At 44.8% G+C, this 18,252-nt stretch overlaps 1 protein-coding gene and 1 pseudogene across 1 annotated transcript; both read left to right on the plus strand.

The window, feature by feature from the left end:
- The first annotated feature begins 2,432 nt into the window (after nucleotides 1–2,432).
- Nucleotides 2,433–4,291, plus strand: LOC136531103 (indole-2-monooxygenase-like; annotated as a pseudogene).
- Nucleotides 4,292–6,989: 2,698 nt separating this feature from the next.
- On the plus strand, nucleotides 6,990–15,791 carry LOC136531111 (monocopper oxidase-like protein SKU5). Its single transcript, XM_066523830.1, has 14 exons — nucleotides 6,990–7,328; nucleotides 7,410–7,929; nucleotides 8,018–8,384; nucleotides 8,478–8,843; nucleotides 8,911–8,989; nucleotides 9,725–9,915; nucleotides 12,493–12,589; nucleotides 13,470–13,561; nucleotides 13,656–13,829; nucleotides 13,878–14,359; nucleotides 14,435–14,505; nucleotides 14,782–14,871; nucleotides 14,960–15,127; nucleotides 15,328–15,791. Exons 1-13 carry the CDS (start codon nucleotides 7,194–7,196, stop codon nucleotides 15,089–15,091), a joined length of 2,796 nt encoding a protein of 931 aa, XP_066379927.1. The 5' UTR covers nucleotides 6,990–7,193; the 3' UTR covers nucleotides 15,092–15,127; nucleotides 15,328–15,791.
- The last annotated feature ends 2,461 nt before the right edge of the window (nucleotides 15,792–18,252 follow it).

Here is an 18,252-nt window from a genome sequence, read left to right on the forward strand (position 1 = left end):
CAGGTTTTTTTATTCTCGGAAAAAAAATTCAGATTATGATTACATAATTGCAATGAACTGAAGTTATAATTTTTAATATAGAATATATATAATAATCGTCACATGAAAGTAAACTAAAATTCAGCCACCTAAATTTTAGCAAGTCTCAGAAACCAAACGGAGAAACAAAATTGCGTACACGTTGCGAACCACCACCTGTGAGACCATGGCTTTGACGACTGCCACGCGTCTAAAAAAAAACAGACGTTACGGGAGGTGTGGCTTTTTTTTTGGGGGGGGGGGGGGGGGGGGGGGTGTGAATAAGTGAGGTGCAGCTCCTATGTGGTACCTAGACACCTTGAGCCCTTGATGCGTGGAGAAAGGCACTGCAGCGAAATGCCCCTTGCGCCGGACATGCACTTCGATCAGTTGCCGGTGACGCGTCAACATTGGCAAGGGGTTGCACGCAAGATGGACAGGACCTGCATGTGTCCACCGAACTTCCCCTCACACTATCAGACATGTAGAACAGTAGGAGGCAAGGCGGCGTGCACAAGAAGGCACTTGATACTTGATAGCAACCGTGTGAACCATAATAGTTTGTCTGGAAAATGATTTTTGTTTCAAAGATTCCTCATGATGACAATGACTTGATCAATAACGTGACAAGTTGTTGTATTGTTTTTTGATTGTTTTGATGCGTATGTACAAAATGTTACCGTAGCATTGACCCGAGCAATATACTGTATATAAAAATTAATGGAGCCCTGGAAAACCATCGACGGAACATTAAACGGCGGCTTTATTACTTTTCCCTCGCAGGTCGAGCTCCAAACCACTGATGAGATCAATTGCCATGGCAAACCTAGGACATCAGTTGGCGTTGGTGCATGGATGCTCCTCCCGGAGAAATAGTTAAAGATATAAAGACAATATATAATAGGTGGGCTTTATGGATGACAATTAAGTGGGACGGGTGCTAGCGGTGTCAAAAATCTAACGTCATCGCATCCCTCTCGTCCAATCAACCAAAAACAATTACAGAGGAAGTAAGACACAATATTATAGTAGTTAAAGTGTGATCTTGATTCTTGAAGGTCACATCAAATCAAATCCACTTCTACTACATTTCAGTTGTCTAAATTGTAAGATGATTTGAAAACCAATTAGTACAATATAAATTGTAACTTATGTGAACTTTTATTTGTATTTGTATTGTAACATATCAAATTTTGGTTTTTGTCTAACTATAAAAACAATTGAAAATTGCTAGTTGTCTTTTGTGCCAACGCAGATCATATTTTATCGGATTTGTGGTTTTGTCTAACAGGTTTTTTTATTCTCGGAACCAAAAATTTCAGATTATAATTACATAATTGCAATGAACTGAAGTTATAATTTTTAATATAGAATATATATAATAATCGTCACATGAAAGTAAACTAAAATTCAGCCACCTAAATTTTAGCAAGTCTCAGAAACCAAACGGAGAAACAAAATTGCGTGCACGTTGCAAACCACCACCTGTGAGACCATGGCTTTGATGACTGCCACGCGTCTCATAAAAAACAGACGTTACGGGAGGTGCGGCTTTTTTTGGGGGGGGGGGGGGGGGGGGGGGGGGCGAATACGTAAGGTGCAGCTCCTATGTCGTACCTAGACACCTTGAGCCCTTGATACGCGGAGAAAGGCACTACAGCGAACTGCCCCTTGCGCCGGACATGCACTTCGATCAGTTGCCGGTGACACGTCAACATTGGCAAGGGGTTGCACGCAAGATGGACAGGACCTGCATGTGTCCACCGAACTTCCCCTCACACTATCAGACTTGTAGAACAGTAGGAGGCAAGGTGGCGTGCACAAGAAGGCACTTGATACTTGATAGCAACCGTGTGAACCGTAATAGTTTGTCTGGAAAATGATTTTTGTTTCAAAGATTCCTCGTGATGACAATGACTTGATCAATTACGTGACAAGATGTTTTTTTGTTTTTTTATTGTTTTGATGCGTATGCAAGGTTTTAAATTTCGGTATTGCCAAAATTTCGGCCACCACTGAAATTACCGAATTTCGCGAAATTCGGCCGAAATTTCGCCGAAATTTTTTTAGAGATTAGTACATGAAGTATGTTTTTTCTAAATTTTTTTTGGATCTAAACAAATATTAGTATGATTTATGACTACATATCTATTAAATAGAAGAATATGCAATATAAACAATAGAAAAATATAAGATTAGAGTTATATAGCACATGTATTAGTATATTAAAAAATTTCGGAGTTTTCTTTCGGCCACCACCGAAATTACCGAATTTCGTGAAATTCAGCCGAAATTTCGCCGAAATTTTGAACCCTGTGCGTATGTACAAAATGTTACCATAGCGTTAGCCCGAGCAATATACTGTATATAAAAATTAGTGGAGCTCTGAAAAACCATCGACGGAACGTTAAATGGCGGCTTTATTACTATTCCCTCGCAGGTCGAGCTCCAAACCACTGATGAGATCAATTGCCATGGCAAACCTAGCGCATCAGTTGGCGTTGGTGCATGGATGCTCCTCCTCTTCTGCGTCTTGCTCGCACGCTACTCTTTGGCCACGTTCAATGCCAGGAAGAGGCAGGCGCAAGCGCAGCTAGACGACGATGACGACGACAACCTTCTCCTACCGCCACCTTCGCCTCCAGCTCTGCCCGTCCTGGCCGGGCCACCTCCACCTGGTGGGCTCGCTCCCGCACGTCTCCCTCCACAGGCTCGCCAGGAAGCACGGCTCCGACGTCATGCTCCTCCGCCTCGGCGCCATGCCGGTGCTCGTCGTGTCGTCGCCGCGCGCGGCCGAGGCGGTGCTGCGCACGCACGACCGCGTGTGCGCGTCCCGGCCCTACTCCCTCGTGGCCGAGGTGGTCATGTACGGGCCCTCCGACGTCGGCTTCGTGCCGTACGGGGACTACTACTGGCGGCGGGCAAGCTCATCACCACGCGCCTGCTCACCGTCAGGAGGGTGCAGGCGCTCCGCCTCGCCCGCGAACAAGAGGTAAGACTACGTACGATCGAAATATATACATAACCTTGGAGACATACATATGTGACGTGTGTGTGATGCATAGGTGATCGCGGTGATGGCCAGGATTGTCGAGGCTGCGGCGGCAGGAGCGGCGGTGGACATGGGTGAGCTTCTCGGCTCGTTCACCAACGACCTGCGTGCCGCGCAGTGATGGGCAAGTCCTTCGGGGGCGAGGGCCGGAACAAGCTGTTCCGGGAGCTCGTCAGCGACACCTCGCCGCTGCTGGGCGGCTTCAACGTCGAGGAGTTCTTCCCCTTCCTTGCTCGCTTCGGCGTGCTCAGTAGGGCGGTCCGCGCCAAATCCGAGAGGTTGAGGAGGAGGTGGGGCGAGCAGCTGGACAGGCTTATTGAGGACCACGAGTCAACGGCGACGGCGAGTAATCCTAGCAAGGACGACGAGGATGACATCATACATATTTTGCTCTCCGTTCGACACGAGTACGGCCTCACCAGAGAGCAGATGAAAGCTATCCTGCTTGTAAGTAGCAGTATGTGTATGTATATTTACATATACATGAAAATGTTTGACAGAATGAAATATCTCATCTTTGCAGGACGTGTTCTTCGGGGGAATAGGGACAGGAGCTGCGGCACTCGAATTCACCCGTCGCTGAGCTCATGCGGAACCCACATGTAATGAGGAAACTGCAAGCCGAGGTACGGAGCGCTGTACCCAAGGGACAAGGGGCCGTCGTCAGCGACGACAACCTGCGCGACATGGCCTACCTGAGAGCTGTGGTAAAGGAGTCGCTCCGGCTGCACCCGCCGTCGCCGATCCTGACGGCGCACTTCACCATGGCTAGCTGCAGCGTCGACGGGTTCGCGGTCCCGGCCGGCGTGAGCGTCCTGGTCAACTCCTGGGCCATCTCCACGGACGCGCGCTTCTGGGAGCTCCCGGAGGCCTTCGCCCCCGAGAGGTTCCTCGACGGCGGCAGCGCGGCGGGGGTCGACTTCAGGGGGGCCGACGGCTCCTGCCCTTCGGCTCCGGGCGCAGGATGTGCCCCGGGATGAACTTCGGCGTCGCGTCGGTCGAGGCCATGCTGGCGAACCTCGTGCATCGCTTCGACTGGGAGCTGCCGCCGGGGAAGGGTGCGCGCGACGTCGACATGGCCGAGGTGTTCGGCATCGTGCTGCACCGCAAGCACAAGCTGCTCTTGGTTCCACGACAACGTACGTGTGTAGAATGAATGCATCATCATCCTGCATAACGTTCGTGCTTCATCGGTTTGATTACTTAGGCCATCAACATCAATCTCATCTGTTTTTATTGTGACGTGTATGATCGGACTCGTTCGCGCAGTGACCAACCGTTTGTCATATATGGTCAATCCTCTATGTCAGTGAGTTCATGTACGATATATAGCTGTTATTGCGCTTTAAGTTGGCAAACTACACTGTTCCCACTTAAGCATTGTTTGGCTACTCACAAATCCACCCTAATCCACGTGGTTTGGGACCCCAAACCACGTGGATTAGGGTGGATTTGTGTGTATCCAAACAAGCCCTTAGGGATGTTCAGTTCGAGAAATCGAGTCAATCATGTACCCAAGAGACTATGGTTTAATATGGAACTATAAAGGCCTTATGAAAAAGGGGTTTTCTACTTTCTTGAACAATCTCGTTTCTCAATATGATTTTCACTTTATTGGGCTCCAATATGGTTGAGGATTGTGATGATAAGTTATTAAAAAATTTGACTACCAATAGAATTACCTTTGGTTATGGAATCCTGCTAGAGGTAAAGTCTGATGGTATTTTGGTAGGGATTAAGCTTGACGCCTTGACCTATATGATGTTGGTTCTTTTAAATAAGGGGATTACATGCTTCAAGTTAACTTGTGGGATAAGCAACTGAAAACAAAGTGGAACTTACTGATTGCGTATGCAACAGCTCAGGAAGAGAACAAGTTAGCTTTCTTGGCTGAGTTATCTTACTTTTGCTCTGTTAACATAGAACCCATACTGACTGGAGGTGATTTCAGCATAATACATGCTAAAGAGAGGAACAAAGCTATGAGAGCTCGTAAGTTTTTTGATATGTTCAATACTTTGATTCATTTTCATGAACTTAGAGAACTGGAAATGATTGGGGGCTTGAGAGCGTCGAGCGAAAGAGGGCGCAGAGCAACCCAGGGTGAAAAAGGGAGGCGCGGCGGCGAGTAATATCACCATGGATGGCGCGAAAAGGAGAGGTGACCCTAGCACTTCCTGCGTCGTCTTGCTTGCATCGCCCGTGCAAGCTTTGGCCACCACGCCCACGCTCTCGCTGCTCCCGTGAGCCAGTGCAGGCTGAGGGGGGCTAGATGCATTCGTCGGGCTAGGCTCTGGCTCTAGGCAACCAAACACTTTGACCGTACATCCCATAGGCCCAGCCAGACAAAATTCAGCCAACCAAACAGGCCTATATTTTTAATAAATAATAACTTATTTAGATATATAAATGTTTATATTAATTTTAAAATTTTAATTAAAGTTGAGATGAAGGCTTATTTGAGATGGAGTAGTACTTTTCGTGGGTCGTGGGCTCGTGGCAGCCCGGCGAGCGCTTGTGCAGGCACGTCGATCCAACACTGGGGCGCTTGAAGTCGGCGGCCTGCAATGTAATTTGGCAGTTCCTGATTCCTCACATACAGGCCGTGTGTGTGTTTTGAGAAGGAAAAAGTCCACACTACGTTCCTCAAGTTTTGTGAAAGTCTGTTTTTTCATCCTGAAATCTAAAATCGGATAAACCACTCCCTGAACTTTTAAAACTGTTTGTTTTACCTCCCTGACCGATTATAAGTGGTTTTTAAAGACGGTTTTGTCTTTTTTTTTATTTTGGCTAAATTTTTGAAAAATTATAGTAAATCACAGAAAAATTATAAAATAGAAAATCCAATTTTGTTTTACTCCACATGAGTAAATCTATGTAGTGAACATATAATATGGTATGCTTTAGTATACTTTTTTTTGCTATAGTTTTAGATCTATGTTTTTTGTAATTAATTCACAGCTGCAATTTCTATGGCCCAATTATAGTGAAACTTTTATGGTGGGCTAATTACTGTATGCTTGAACTATAGTAAAAATTTCATACTCAATTGGATCATAGAAACTGTAGCTATGAATTAATTATAGAAAAGTATAGATCCGAAGCTACAACAAAAAATTTGTACTAAAGCATACTCCCCCGTCCTCAAAAGAATGCAATTTTGGAACAATATCACGTGTTAGTATATCAACTTTGACCAATTATAGATAAAAAAAGTATAAATATTTATAATATTACATAAATATCATTAGGTTAATTACGAAATATATTTTTATAATAAATTAATTTGGAGTCATAAATGTGAATACTATTTACTAAAAACGTGTTCAAAGGTAGACACTTTACGTGGCACACAACCCATAGTTGCATTCTTTCTGGGACGGAGGTAGTACCATATTATATGTTCACTATGTAGATATACTCATGTAAATCCAACAAAATTAGATTTTCTATTTTATGATTTTTCTGTGATTTACTATGATTTTTCAAAGTTTTATCCGAAATATATAAAAAAAGAAAATAATAAAATCGCCTTTGAAAACCCACTTATAACTGGTCAGGAGGTAAAACAAATGGTTTTAAAAGTTCGAAGAGATGGTTTACCTAGTTTTAGAGTTTATGGAGGAAAAACAGATTTTCGCTGTGACTTTTTCCTTTCGAGAAGTTGTGTGTTCGCTCTTTATCCTTTGAGAGAGCGACGAGCAGTTGTAAATGGAGCGAGTCCAATTCGTTCTTATTACGGGCTAGCAGAAAATGATGGGCCTTCACAAGTGGGCCCAGCCAACCATTAGACTGGGCCGAGCCCGAGCGGAAAAGGGCAACTCGAACGTTGTTCTTTTCCAGTGCGGGCAAAGGCCGAAGGACACGCCGACCAGCAGCTTCTTTTCCGCCGCCTCCCCTCTCCCAGACTTTTCCCTCTGCTGTGCTGGGTGCTCGCTCCGCTTTGCTCTGCTTGCCGCTCTCCGCCTCTCCCCGATCTCCACTTCAGCTTCAGACTGATTCGACTGGCGTTCGCTGGATTCGAGCGCCCGACGTCCGCTGAGGCTTAGCTGCCAGCCAGCGATTCGAATCCTGAGGACGAGATCGACGGAGCCCGCCGGGACCGACCGAGTTCCGGCCGCCAATGCCACCGCTGCTCTTGCTGCTCCTGTTGGCTGCGGCGCTGGCGCCGGCGCGGGCGCGGGCGGGGGACCCGTACGCCTACTACGACTGGGAGGTCTCCTACGTCTCCGCGCAGCCCCTCGGCGTCAAGCAGAAGGTGCCGCCCGTCCCTCCTCCCCTCTCCCCCCTTGCATTCCTGCAACAGCTGCATCGACACTGACATCGGCAGTGGCACCAGGTGATTGGCATCAACGGCCAGTTCCCGGGCCCTCCCCTGAACGTGACCACCAACTGGAACGTGGTGGTGAACGTCCGCAACGCGCTGGACGAGCCGCTGCTGCTCACCTGGAACGGCGTGCAGCAGCGCAAGACGGCGTGGCAGGACGGCGTGCTCGGCACCAACTGCGCCATCCCCGCCGGCTGGAACTGGACCTACACGTTCCAGGTCAAGGACCAGGTCGGCAGCTTCTTCTACTTCCCCTCCACGCCGCTGCACCGCGCCGCCGGGGGCTACGGCGCCATCACCATCAACAACCGCGACGTCATACCCATCCCCTTCGGCTTTCCCGACGGGGACATCACGCTCTTCATTGGTGACTGGTATAACCGTGGGCACAAGGAGCTCAGGAGAGCGCTGGACGGCGGCACCCTGCTGGGCGCCCCAGACGGCGTGCTTATCAATGGGTTGGGGCCCTATCAGTACAACGAATCCGTGGTTCCACCAGGGATTGTCTATGAGAGGATCAATGTCGAGCCAGGTTTGCATTGCAATTTGAATTTCCATTTGCCAGACTACTAGATGCAGTGGGGGTGAAATCAATAGTATCGTCTTGATTGTCATTTCAGGGAAAACTTACAGGTTTCGGGTACACAATGTTGGGGTCTCAACAAGCCTCAATTTCAGGATCCAGAACCACAACCTGCTCCTTGTTGAGACCGAAGGCTCCTACACCTCGCAGCAGAACTACACCAACTTGGACATCCATGTTGGCCAGTCCTACTCCTTCTTGGTCACCATGGACCAGAATGCCAGCTCTGATTACTATGTTGTTGCAAGCGCACGCTTCGTTGATGCGGCCGTTGTGGATAAGTTGACCGGTGTTGCTATTCTCCATTACTCTAACTCCCAGGGTCCAGCCTCTGGTCCTCTTCCAGATCCCCCGAACGATCAGTATGACACGGCGTTCTCTATAAACCAAGCAAGATCCATCAGGTATTCCTGTTGATTTTGCATTATTCCTATCCCGTGCATTGTAGATGGTGTTGCTCACATATAATGCATCCTTCAACCATTGTCCTTTTTCAGATGGAATGTTACAGCTAGCGGTGCCCGCCCCAATCCACAGGGCTCATTCCATTATGGTGACATTACTGTGACAAATGTGTACCTGTTGCAGAGTAGAGCACCTGAGCTCATAGATGGAAAACTGCGCTCTACTCTCAATGAGATTTCTTACATTGCGCCCTCAACCCCTTTGGTACTTGCACAAATATTTAATGTCCCTGGGGTCTTCAAATTGGATTTTCCTAATCATCCTATGAACCGACTACCAAAAGTTGACACATCTATTATAAATGGCACCTATAAGGGCTTCATGGAGATTATATTCCAAAATAATGCCACAAATGTGCAGAGCTACCACTTGGATGGCTATGCATTCTTTGTTGTTGGGTAATGCAGAAACCACACTCCTCTTCTTTATCCATATCTGCTTGGATTCTCACGGTTGTTTTCTCAGGATGGATTATGGTTTATGGACAGAAAATAGTCGAGGCACCTATAACAAATGGGATGGTGTTGCACGCTCTACAATCCAGGTACTGCAATTCACTGTTTCATCGTCTTTCTAGACATCCAAGTTAACCACTGCATTAGTTGCAGTATGATCAGTAAACATGCTCAAATATTAAGCGGATACGCCGTAACTTAAAACAGCCCATCTTTTAGTTTGTATTCCAACATTAGTTGGAATGTCAGGTAGCAGCTACACAGGCAATACTATTAACTAAGTTATTTGCATATGTATGACTGACGAAGGTATATATATCCTGTAGTGGTTAAAATAAATTATTTGGTCTTTAGTTTGATGCTATTTCAGTAAGGATATGGCTATGATATGAATTTAGATAGTTAATGGGTTCCTTTTCTCTAGCAATTTCCCTAACAAGGTGCAAACCCTGATGGTAAACAATCACAATAATTTAGGCAGGTACATGTAATTTTTCTATCCTGATTTTTTTCTCGAACACACAGGAGAGCTGTGTGTCTTTATATTAAAGAAGAGAAGGGTAGAACCCCAAGTACACACACATACACTGCCTTAGGTGTTAGAGTAGGAACGCGCCCATAACTAGAACAGAAAGGGACCAACTTGACCTAAACAGACTTAATTTTTGCTTTGGGGATGAATCTCTGTTTCATTCTTCTGTAATCTATAAACAGTTAAACATTGTAAATATGATCTGTATTGTCCACTTTGCGATGCATCTTTGTGTTGCTGTATAATCCTTAGATTAGCATGCCTTTGATTGGGACTGTCTACTTGATTGCAGGTATTCCCTGGAGCTTGGACAGCTATTCTTGTGTTTCTGGACAATGCAGGCATATGGAACTTGCGTGTTCAGAACCTTGACACCTGGTACTTGGGTCAAGAAGTGTACATAAATGTGGTTAACCCAGAGGACAACAGCAGCACTCTTCCAGATAACGCAATTTTCTGTGGTGCACTCTCAAGTCTACAGAAGTGAGCTTCCTGTGACTTCGTACATGTTATAGAGTTTGCACCACAAGCACAAGTTTACTTAATTCTACCTGTTCTTACATAGAACATGGCCTTGATTTTTTTTTCTTTGCAGAGAACAATCACATAGATTCCAATACTCAGAAGCTGCCCCAATTCCACAATGGGGGAAAACGGTTTCTCTCCTGGTTTTGTTGGCGTGCTTTGCCCTTTGGTCGTGATGATTCAACCCCCACCATAAGTTGTCTATTGAAGTCAGTAGGGGGACACTGTTACAATGGACATGAAAGGCAGTATGGATGATGTTAGATTATTTTTTGAGAACTCTGATTCTTGATTTGGTTACGCTCTTGTGGTTTGATGCAACTCCCAAAAGCGGGAGATTTGCAGAAGTGGAGTAAGATTTTTTTTTTTCCTCCAGAAGTGTAGGTAAATAATGTGCTTGGTGTTGCCGGGTGAGTTGATTGTTTTCATGTTTTGTATGTAATTTGACTTGTTAATTAAGACCACTATGTTGTACTTATTGCCAAGGTTGAAGGTTGTTAGGATTCCAATCTGGATCCTAGAAGCTTAGGATACCATAATACCAAACCGAAACGATAATGATCTTATCATGTATTTTAAATTTTATATTATATTATCCCTAATCCCTATCCTAATACTATAATTGAGTTCCGTATGATTCCATGATATTGGTAGGATCTTCCATAGAATCTATGATCCTACATAATATAATCCTACGATCCTACAAGATATAATTAATATAAATGGCTTTTCAAATGATTGTGATGTGTCAATATTATTTGAAGTTAATAAGTCCACTTAAGTTTTAAAAAAAAAGCTAATTATAATATTAATTAATATCATAGGTTTCAATCTTTACAACATATTATAAATCTTGTATAAAATTATATATTTTGTAGAATCCAATGATTGGTTATTCTACCTATTTTTTTGATCCAAACAATCTTGCTTAATAGGTGGCTATTTATATCCTAGCCATAATATGCCACAACTAACCTTAGCCAAGTGTGGTAAGCCATAGAAAGTGTGGCTATTAAATTGGAAGCCACACTTTATCATGTCTAAGGGAATCTTGTCACATTTTTTAACTGACATGTGGAGCCCCAAAAATCTTGCCTAAGTTTAATCGCTAACCAAACACTTTCAATTTGATCAAACTTACCTAAGGGCCCGTTTGGAGAGGCTTCTCTTACCTCCGGCTCCTCCATATATTGTGGCGGAGTCAGGGAGCAGCTCCAAAATATGTGGCTCCTCCGGCTCCTCTTTCTAGTTCAATATCCTACGGTAAAGGACAGTGACACACAGAATGTTGGGAGCCACAGCCGAAGCACCCCAGAGAAAACACCAAACTAGGTCTAAGGTGAAGTGTGACAAATTGTAGCTAGCAACCAAACATACTCTAGATAGTCTAGCTATGATGCATAGTGGAATGCTAGTACAATGCAAATCCTACTGGTGACTGCCGTTCTCAATCTGCCTGCTGCGATAGAGATGTGTCTATAGTAAAATCCCGACTCAAATTCAATTATTTGACAGCACGTGGACGTGGTTGGTGGTCAAAATATCAAAATTGAACTCCAAGGGCCAGCTAGCTGCTGATGTTCGTTCCGTTCGTTCTTTTCTTCTACTCCGTCGTGTCGTGACTTTGAATGCTACAGGTAAATACTACAGTACCATTGTTTGTTGGTACTAGTTCACCAGCTGAAAGGAGACCCACCTGAATTCAATGGAATTCCTTTGAAATTTCTCGTTGAATTTTAGTGAGCTGAGGGTCTGCCAGAGGCCAGAGCTACTCTGCTCAATCATTCACCTACAGGAATGGCAATGCTTAAGAATTAAGACTTGACCCGAATGGATTGTCTGTAATCAACTATCGATCTCAATAATCATATTAAAAGGAAGCTGAGATGCTGAAGCCTTCCCCAGACAGCCAAGAAAATCAGCTGCTGACTGACTGACAGTGACATCCATGGATGAGGGATCCAACACACATGTTTATTAATTTGCTCAGCATCTCTTTTCGGCACATGATTTTCGCTAGAAAGGGTAAAGAAGGTTGTTTTTCAACTAAAAAAATACTAGTGAAGTGGAAGCTTAGAACACAGCTCCTCTTAATTGAGCTGAGTAAGCAAGCAAGCAAAGCTGCCTAATTAAACCCTGAAGAGAGCCCAACGAAGCTCTCTTCTGTGCAGCGCAGCTTCGGCAGCTGGTGGTCTGGTCTACCACTACCAGGGAGAGGGATCGATCACCCACAGCCATGGCGGCCTGTGCGGCGGCGCTCATGTTCGCGTACAACGCCACCCTCTGCGCCTGCGATCCGGGGTGCTACTACCACCTCAGCGGCAACGGCACCGCCAGCTGCGCCCCGATGACGGGCGGCGGGTGGGCAGACTGGCAGGTGGGCTCCGTGGGCGCGCCGCGGAACCACAGCCTCTATTTCCTGGAGCCGGTGCTCTCGATCTATGCCATCCGCCGCCTCACCCAGTCCCAGGCCGTGATCCTCGAGGCAACCCTCGCGTCACTCCTCTGCTGGATCGCCTTCTGCGCCGCGGTCAGGTTCGCCGGCCGGGATCCCCGCGGGGAGAAGAGGCTGTTCCGGGCCCGGTACTGGGTCAGCCGCCTCGACTGCCTCTTCGACAACAGCCACTGGACGGTCCGTTCCCTATTCCTCTTGTTTGCTGTGCTAATTTCATGCCGATTCTGTACAAATTTAACCAGAAACGAATCAATGCGCTTAGGAATTGCATTGTAGTTCGAGTAAGTCTTGTAGTTTGGATTTTGCAAGGTTTATAGATCCACGTGTCTTCGCTAGGTGACTAGTTGCAACATTATTGGCATCAGAAGGTTACAATAAATTATGGATTAGCTTCTCTGTGTTGAGAGTTTTATGAAACCATTTTATATTATACTGTATAAAACTGGAGTTTACATGCCAGCAACCGAGGAACAAGTGATTTTAGTTTGATCAACGTGGAACTGCTATCTTTGTTTCAGTCAACACTCTTTGGTTTCATCAATGATGATTTATGGGAGCTACCGATCGCCCTAAGTTAACTGAAACTTCCAACTTGCATAGCTTCATTTCCATGACGCGGGTTGTCTTTGAATTTATTGAAAATTTTACTTGCTTGGTCAATTGGACATCTCGAATTTCCTACCTACTACACAAATGTATGACCCTGCTGTTCCTTCTGACTGTATAGTTTATTACATGTAATTGCAATAATTCTCAGCTGAATCTGAACGCACAAACTCCCTTGTAATCCTGCCGGACCAGATTATAAACACTCATCCTACAACAGGATCATACATAAATAAAAAAAGCCAAAAAAACCTTGACGGGAAGGAGCAGACCGCACCCCCGTTTTTTTAATTAAGATGATGCAGGGCTCGAACCTAGGTCTCTGGACTGAGAGTGAGCTCCAGTAAACAGGATCATACATTATTGCTCCATTCATTGATGTTCATTCTCATGTTGGAAACTGAAAAAGTTTACCCTGAGTCGCATTGTTTTGGCTCCTGAAAATGTCCAGGGGGATCAGCAAGTACTAAGGAAAAGGAAAACCGAGTTGGGTGGCACATTTGCAGTCGCTAGCTTGATCATCTTCACTGGATTATTGACTGTGTAATTTCTGCTCATAGACCTTTTTACAAATTAATCAGCTCCTCTGCTTGATTTTATTAGTTACCATATCTAACTTATTCTCAGATTATTACAGGCTCCTGTATCAAGCCATCAAAAGGCGCAGCCTTGAGATGCATCGAGTCAAGCCAGCCAACACTCCAGACCTGCTGTCTTTCGTGAACGATCTCGAGTTCCACATCACAACCGTCTCCAGCATGTCCTGCACTCAAGCAGTTGCTCCTTCGACGGTAGCAATGGGGACACCAGGGTTCATGGATTTCAGGGTGATTCCCCTGCCAGCACTGTTCACCTACAGCTGCACAAACACAAGCCAGGGGCCATCCATTACGCTCAGGTGCAATGGATGCCGGATCCCTCCGAGAGACCACTACGTGTCCTGGCAATTTGTCGACATGCCAGGGCAGCCAGCAAGCGCTGTTGGTTTCCAGTTCAACCTGACCGCAAGGCAACATGGCAACAACCAGCACATGAGCTTTGTCAGTGGTACGATGAACTCTGACGGTTATGCTGATGATGGCAAGTTGAAGACGTTTAGGGGAAGAGATTCCAATGTTCTGAAGATCCAGTTGTTCCCTCAGATATACAACAATCTTGGTAACCTGAGGCTCTTGCAGCCACTGGTTCAGGACTTTACTCAAGGATCTACGTTTTCTGATGTCGGCAGCTTGAATTCGTCCCTGCAGAACCCCAGGGATGGAGTGGTGAATACTACTCTTTACATAAGTTATCTCTCAGACTACATTGTGGAGATCAGCAATGAGAGTGTAGTAGGCCCAGGTGAGTCTCATGAAGCAATGTCCTTTATGCACAGATTTTACATTTGTAGCATCTAATGGAGACAGTTATCTGCAGTTAGTGTACTCGCAAGCATTGGTGGCCTTTATGCCTTCAGTGTGGCTATTTGTCTCTGCCTCATGGCTCAAGTAAGTCTTGCCAAATTGGTTTTGCTGTCTGAAAACCTTTCCAACGTTTTTCATTTTGTGCCAATAAAACTAAATAGTCCAACTTTGATTTCTGCATCTTTGCATCCCTTTGCCCTTTTATTTGGTTCCTTCACGTCCACTGTCCATTTGGTTGTTATTCACGCTCATTCTGTGGCACTGAAACAAAGGAATAACCATGAGCTGTCTGTTTATCATAGCAAGAAAATAAAATAAAAGTTATGCAATTGCTCGTGTTATTAACACATCGTTTTTCAGTGCGAAGCAAGGATAAAGAAGCTTCATGATGAGGATACCAGAATGCTGAAAATTCTGAGCAAACGACGTGCTCAGCGAAATTGGGATAAGGTAAAGAATAGTTTGGTCCAAATTTGATCATTATATCATTCTGGTTGTCTCCATGATCAATAAAGCATATTGATTTTGCTGGTAACAGGTGCGGATGTTTGTCATGTATACCTGGGGTCTAAGCAGCCTGGACCCATCTGATAGAACTGGTCAGCAGCCTGAAGGGTCAGTGATGGATTCTCTGCATAAGAGAAGAGAACCAATTAGACAAGGAATCTAAGATGCTAACGGACCTAATAGAGTTCCTGATGAAATGGTACAGCATTTGTTCTTTTTCAGTAGCTCTTGATGCAACACTCATATTTGTATTCAGTGCAGTAAAATATTTCTCTTCCACAAATGATTATTTTTTGTGATTTAGGAATATTCTTTTCTTCTTCCATTCAATTTTTCTTATTCTGTTTGTACCTTAATTCTGATTTAGACTCAAGGACTGAATCTTGTGTAATTTTGCAGGGGGAAATTGACATAGAAAGAGCTGAGGGAATGCAGCATTCAAGCAGGTCAAGATAGCCTTGATGATCAAGGCTTTAGATGCAAAGCTGACATAGCCACTTTGACTCATTCCCAACCCTTCCTGACATCCTGCATAGATGGATCTTTTGAAAATTTCCCCTTTTCATAGTCCTGTGCTCCCTGAAGATTTGTCAAGACAAGGAGCAAAAATTGTACAGAGGCAGATTGTCCTTGTCGCTTGCACCTTAAGCTGCAGAGGTGACTTCCGCCATGTTCCTGGTATAACTCATTCACTAGTCAACACCCAGTTTTTATTTTCTAGCTAGCATTACATCAAGTCACTAGCACATTGTAAACGAACAGTATACACAACTAGCATCCTATTGTGTCATGAATTTGTGATTGATTACTCAGCTGGTGCTTGGTCAGAATGAATCCAATTGACATAGATGATTAGAATTGCTTCCCCAACTTTGTTCGTATCTTGAAGCAAATATCAGTTTTAATAAACTGAAATTTGTCCCATCCATTGTATGTTTTCACAGTCAATTTTCCATTTTCCCTCTGTGCATATATGCTTAAGAGCCCTGTCTAGTGAGTGCCATGTTTGACGATGATGGCTGATCTCTACAATTCGTTCGGTTCAGCGTTTCATAGTTCCTGCAGAAACAGCTGTACAATAATAAATAAATTGCCTGAATTCCTATTGCTTCTCAGATTGTCATGCTTGATTGTTTTCATGCACAATTATATCTGGAAAATAATGATATTCCCCATTGAAAATAGTTAAACTGCAAGTGTCGAGGAAAAGGAATTAATAACAAACACTCAAACACTACTTATTTGTACATGATGGTATTCAAGCGATAACGCCTTCATATCATTGACGTTGACCATTTATTCATAGTACTGATTCTAGCAGCTGGAGCGAACCTGGTAACCAAACACTTCCACTGACAGCTCTGGTTCCACCATAGAACTGGGATGGAGCAGTGCTAAGGTATTTATACCCTCAAAATCACATCCTGTTGTTATTCGCATTAAGCGCCACCAGGTTTGTGGCCCTCTCTCATGTGTTGGAGGGAAAAGAACCGGTGAAAAGGTGCTGGAGACGTTGTGGAGCACCTGCAGAGGCCAGAGGGTAAAGGACAGGGCGAGACCACCGTCCCGCGAGAGCCCGGAGAGGGACCGGAGCAGGGAGGTCTCCTTCTCGGTGCACGAGCTGGAAAAGGAGAGCAGCAGCGCAATAGCAAGGCTAAGGCATGGCCGCCGCAAACCTGCTGGCTGCTTGTTTCTCATCGTGCGAGAAAGTAAATTTTGCCGGGCATGTGCTGTCTTGATGTACATCACTGGATGTGCATCAGGATGCTTGCAGCTGCAACTGGTGCTTGCAACTATGGGGACAACAAAGGAAGAAGTGCCCTTTCCTTGCCCTCACGCGTTTTACACTTCTTGCAATTCTAAACAACAATTGTTTCCCTTTGGCTGACCTCAGGGACCTATCAACAACCATTATGCTATACTTCTATATTATATCATTTCCCCTATATGTCAGGTACCTGATTTTTTTGGTTGAAAACTCCCATCATAGATGGACCTCCATAAATTCTGAGCTCCAAGCAAAACCATCTTGCGTGCTAGAGCGAGTCAGATGAAGCTTTTGTATGCTATTATTGACTCTACCGAACTGATGAGTTTGCTTAATAAATCAGTAAATAAAAACCAGCTAGAAGCAGCAGCCGCTGCAGCAGCTGTGCCTCTTTACTCTCTCTCTCTCTCTCTCTCTCTCTCGTGTTTCTTTGCTCTCAGCAAAGCACTGTACCAGAAAGTTGCAGCACTGCTGCTGAACACTGTAGGAAGCCAAGTGCCGGCACCGTCGACAATTCGGCATCGCTGTGGCATGTGGGGACGGGGGAATGTGTTGGAGTAGGTCCAAGACACCGACAAAAGCATGTGAACACAAAAACACCTTGATCCGTCTAAATGCCACGATTGCCGGCTACGACAGTATGGAGGGCCACAGATGGTGCTGTATCCCACCTAGGGCTTGATCATTTACCTGCTCAACCCCTTATCCAGATCTCCTACTGCAATTTTACTTGTGTTTGATTACCTGCACAATTTTACTTGTGTTATCTACCTAGCTTCGAGTTATTTTTTTTAATTATTGTCATGTGTGAGACCTGTCAACTGATCTTATTTATTCTTGATCTCTTTAAAAAAAAAGAGCAAGATGGTACTACACAGAGATCTTATTCATAGCTAATCATATCATAGTTGCACTCAAGTATTAAACAGTTTGTTGGCAATTAAATAGACAATCCATTATATAAGTTGTTGTTTAGCTGTTGTGCATGAGTTGACAATAACTTGAACAACATTTTGTTCGTGGGTTGTACATGTCCTTAGCTTCCTCCTATATGTGAGGTGGGCATCTCGTGTATGATTGTATAAAGCAGCTTATATTCCTACGCTAGTATATATAAAATGAAGCTGACAGATAACTTAATGAATGATCTAATCACCAGTTCCACGGCGCTTAGCTAAAATAGATCCATGTAGCAATATTTGCATTTCAGATAAACAACGAATACTTCAAGACGGTATGTTTCCACTCAACATATCACACTAGTAGAGTTCTACGTAGTTCACTGGACTGACTGTACTACTGTTTGCAAGACTATACTCCAATTATTGGGTTTTACTACCAGCTAGGATTCCAAACAGAGCACAGTTTAAACGCATCGCTCCATTTGCTCTCGATCTGTACAACAATCTAACTGCATTCTTTTTCTCCGAGCAGAGCCTGAGCTTTCATCTCATTTCTTTACCGGATGCCAGTTTGGAGGCGCCAGTGATTCAGAGCAGCATCTGGCATTAGAGACGCCAAGAACCACTGAACCGAGTGGCGCCAGTACGGGACGC

This window comes from Miscanthus floridulus, chromosome 2, assembly GCF_019320115.1.
Source record: "Miscanthus floridulus cultivar M001 chromosome 2, ASM1932011v1, whole genome shotgun sequence".
NCBI lineage: Eukaryota > Viridiplantae > Streptophyta > Magnoliopsida > Poales > Poaceae > Miscanthus > Miscanthus floridulus.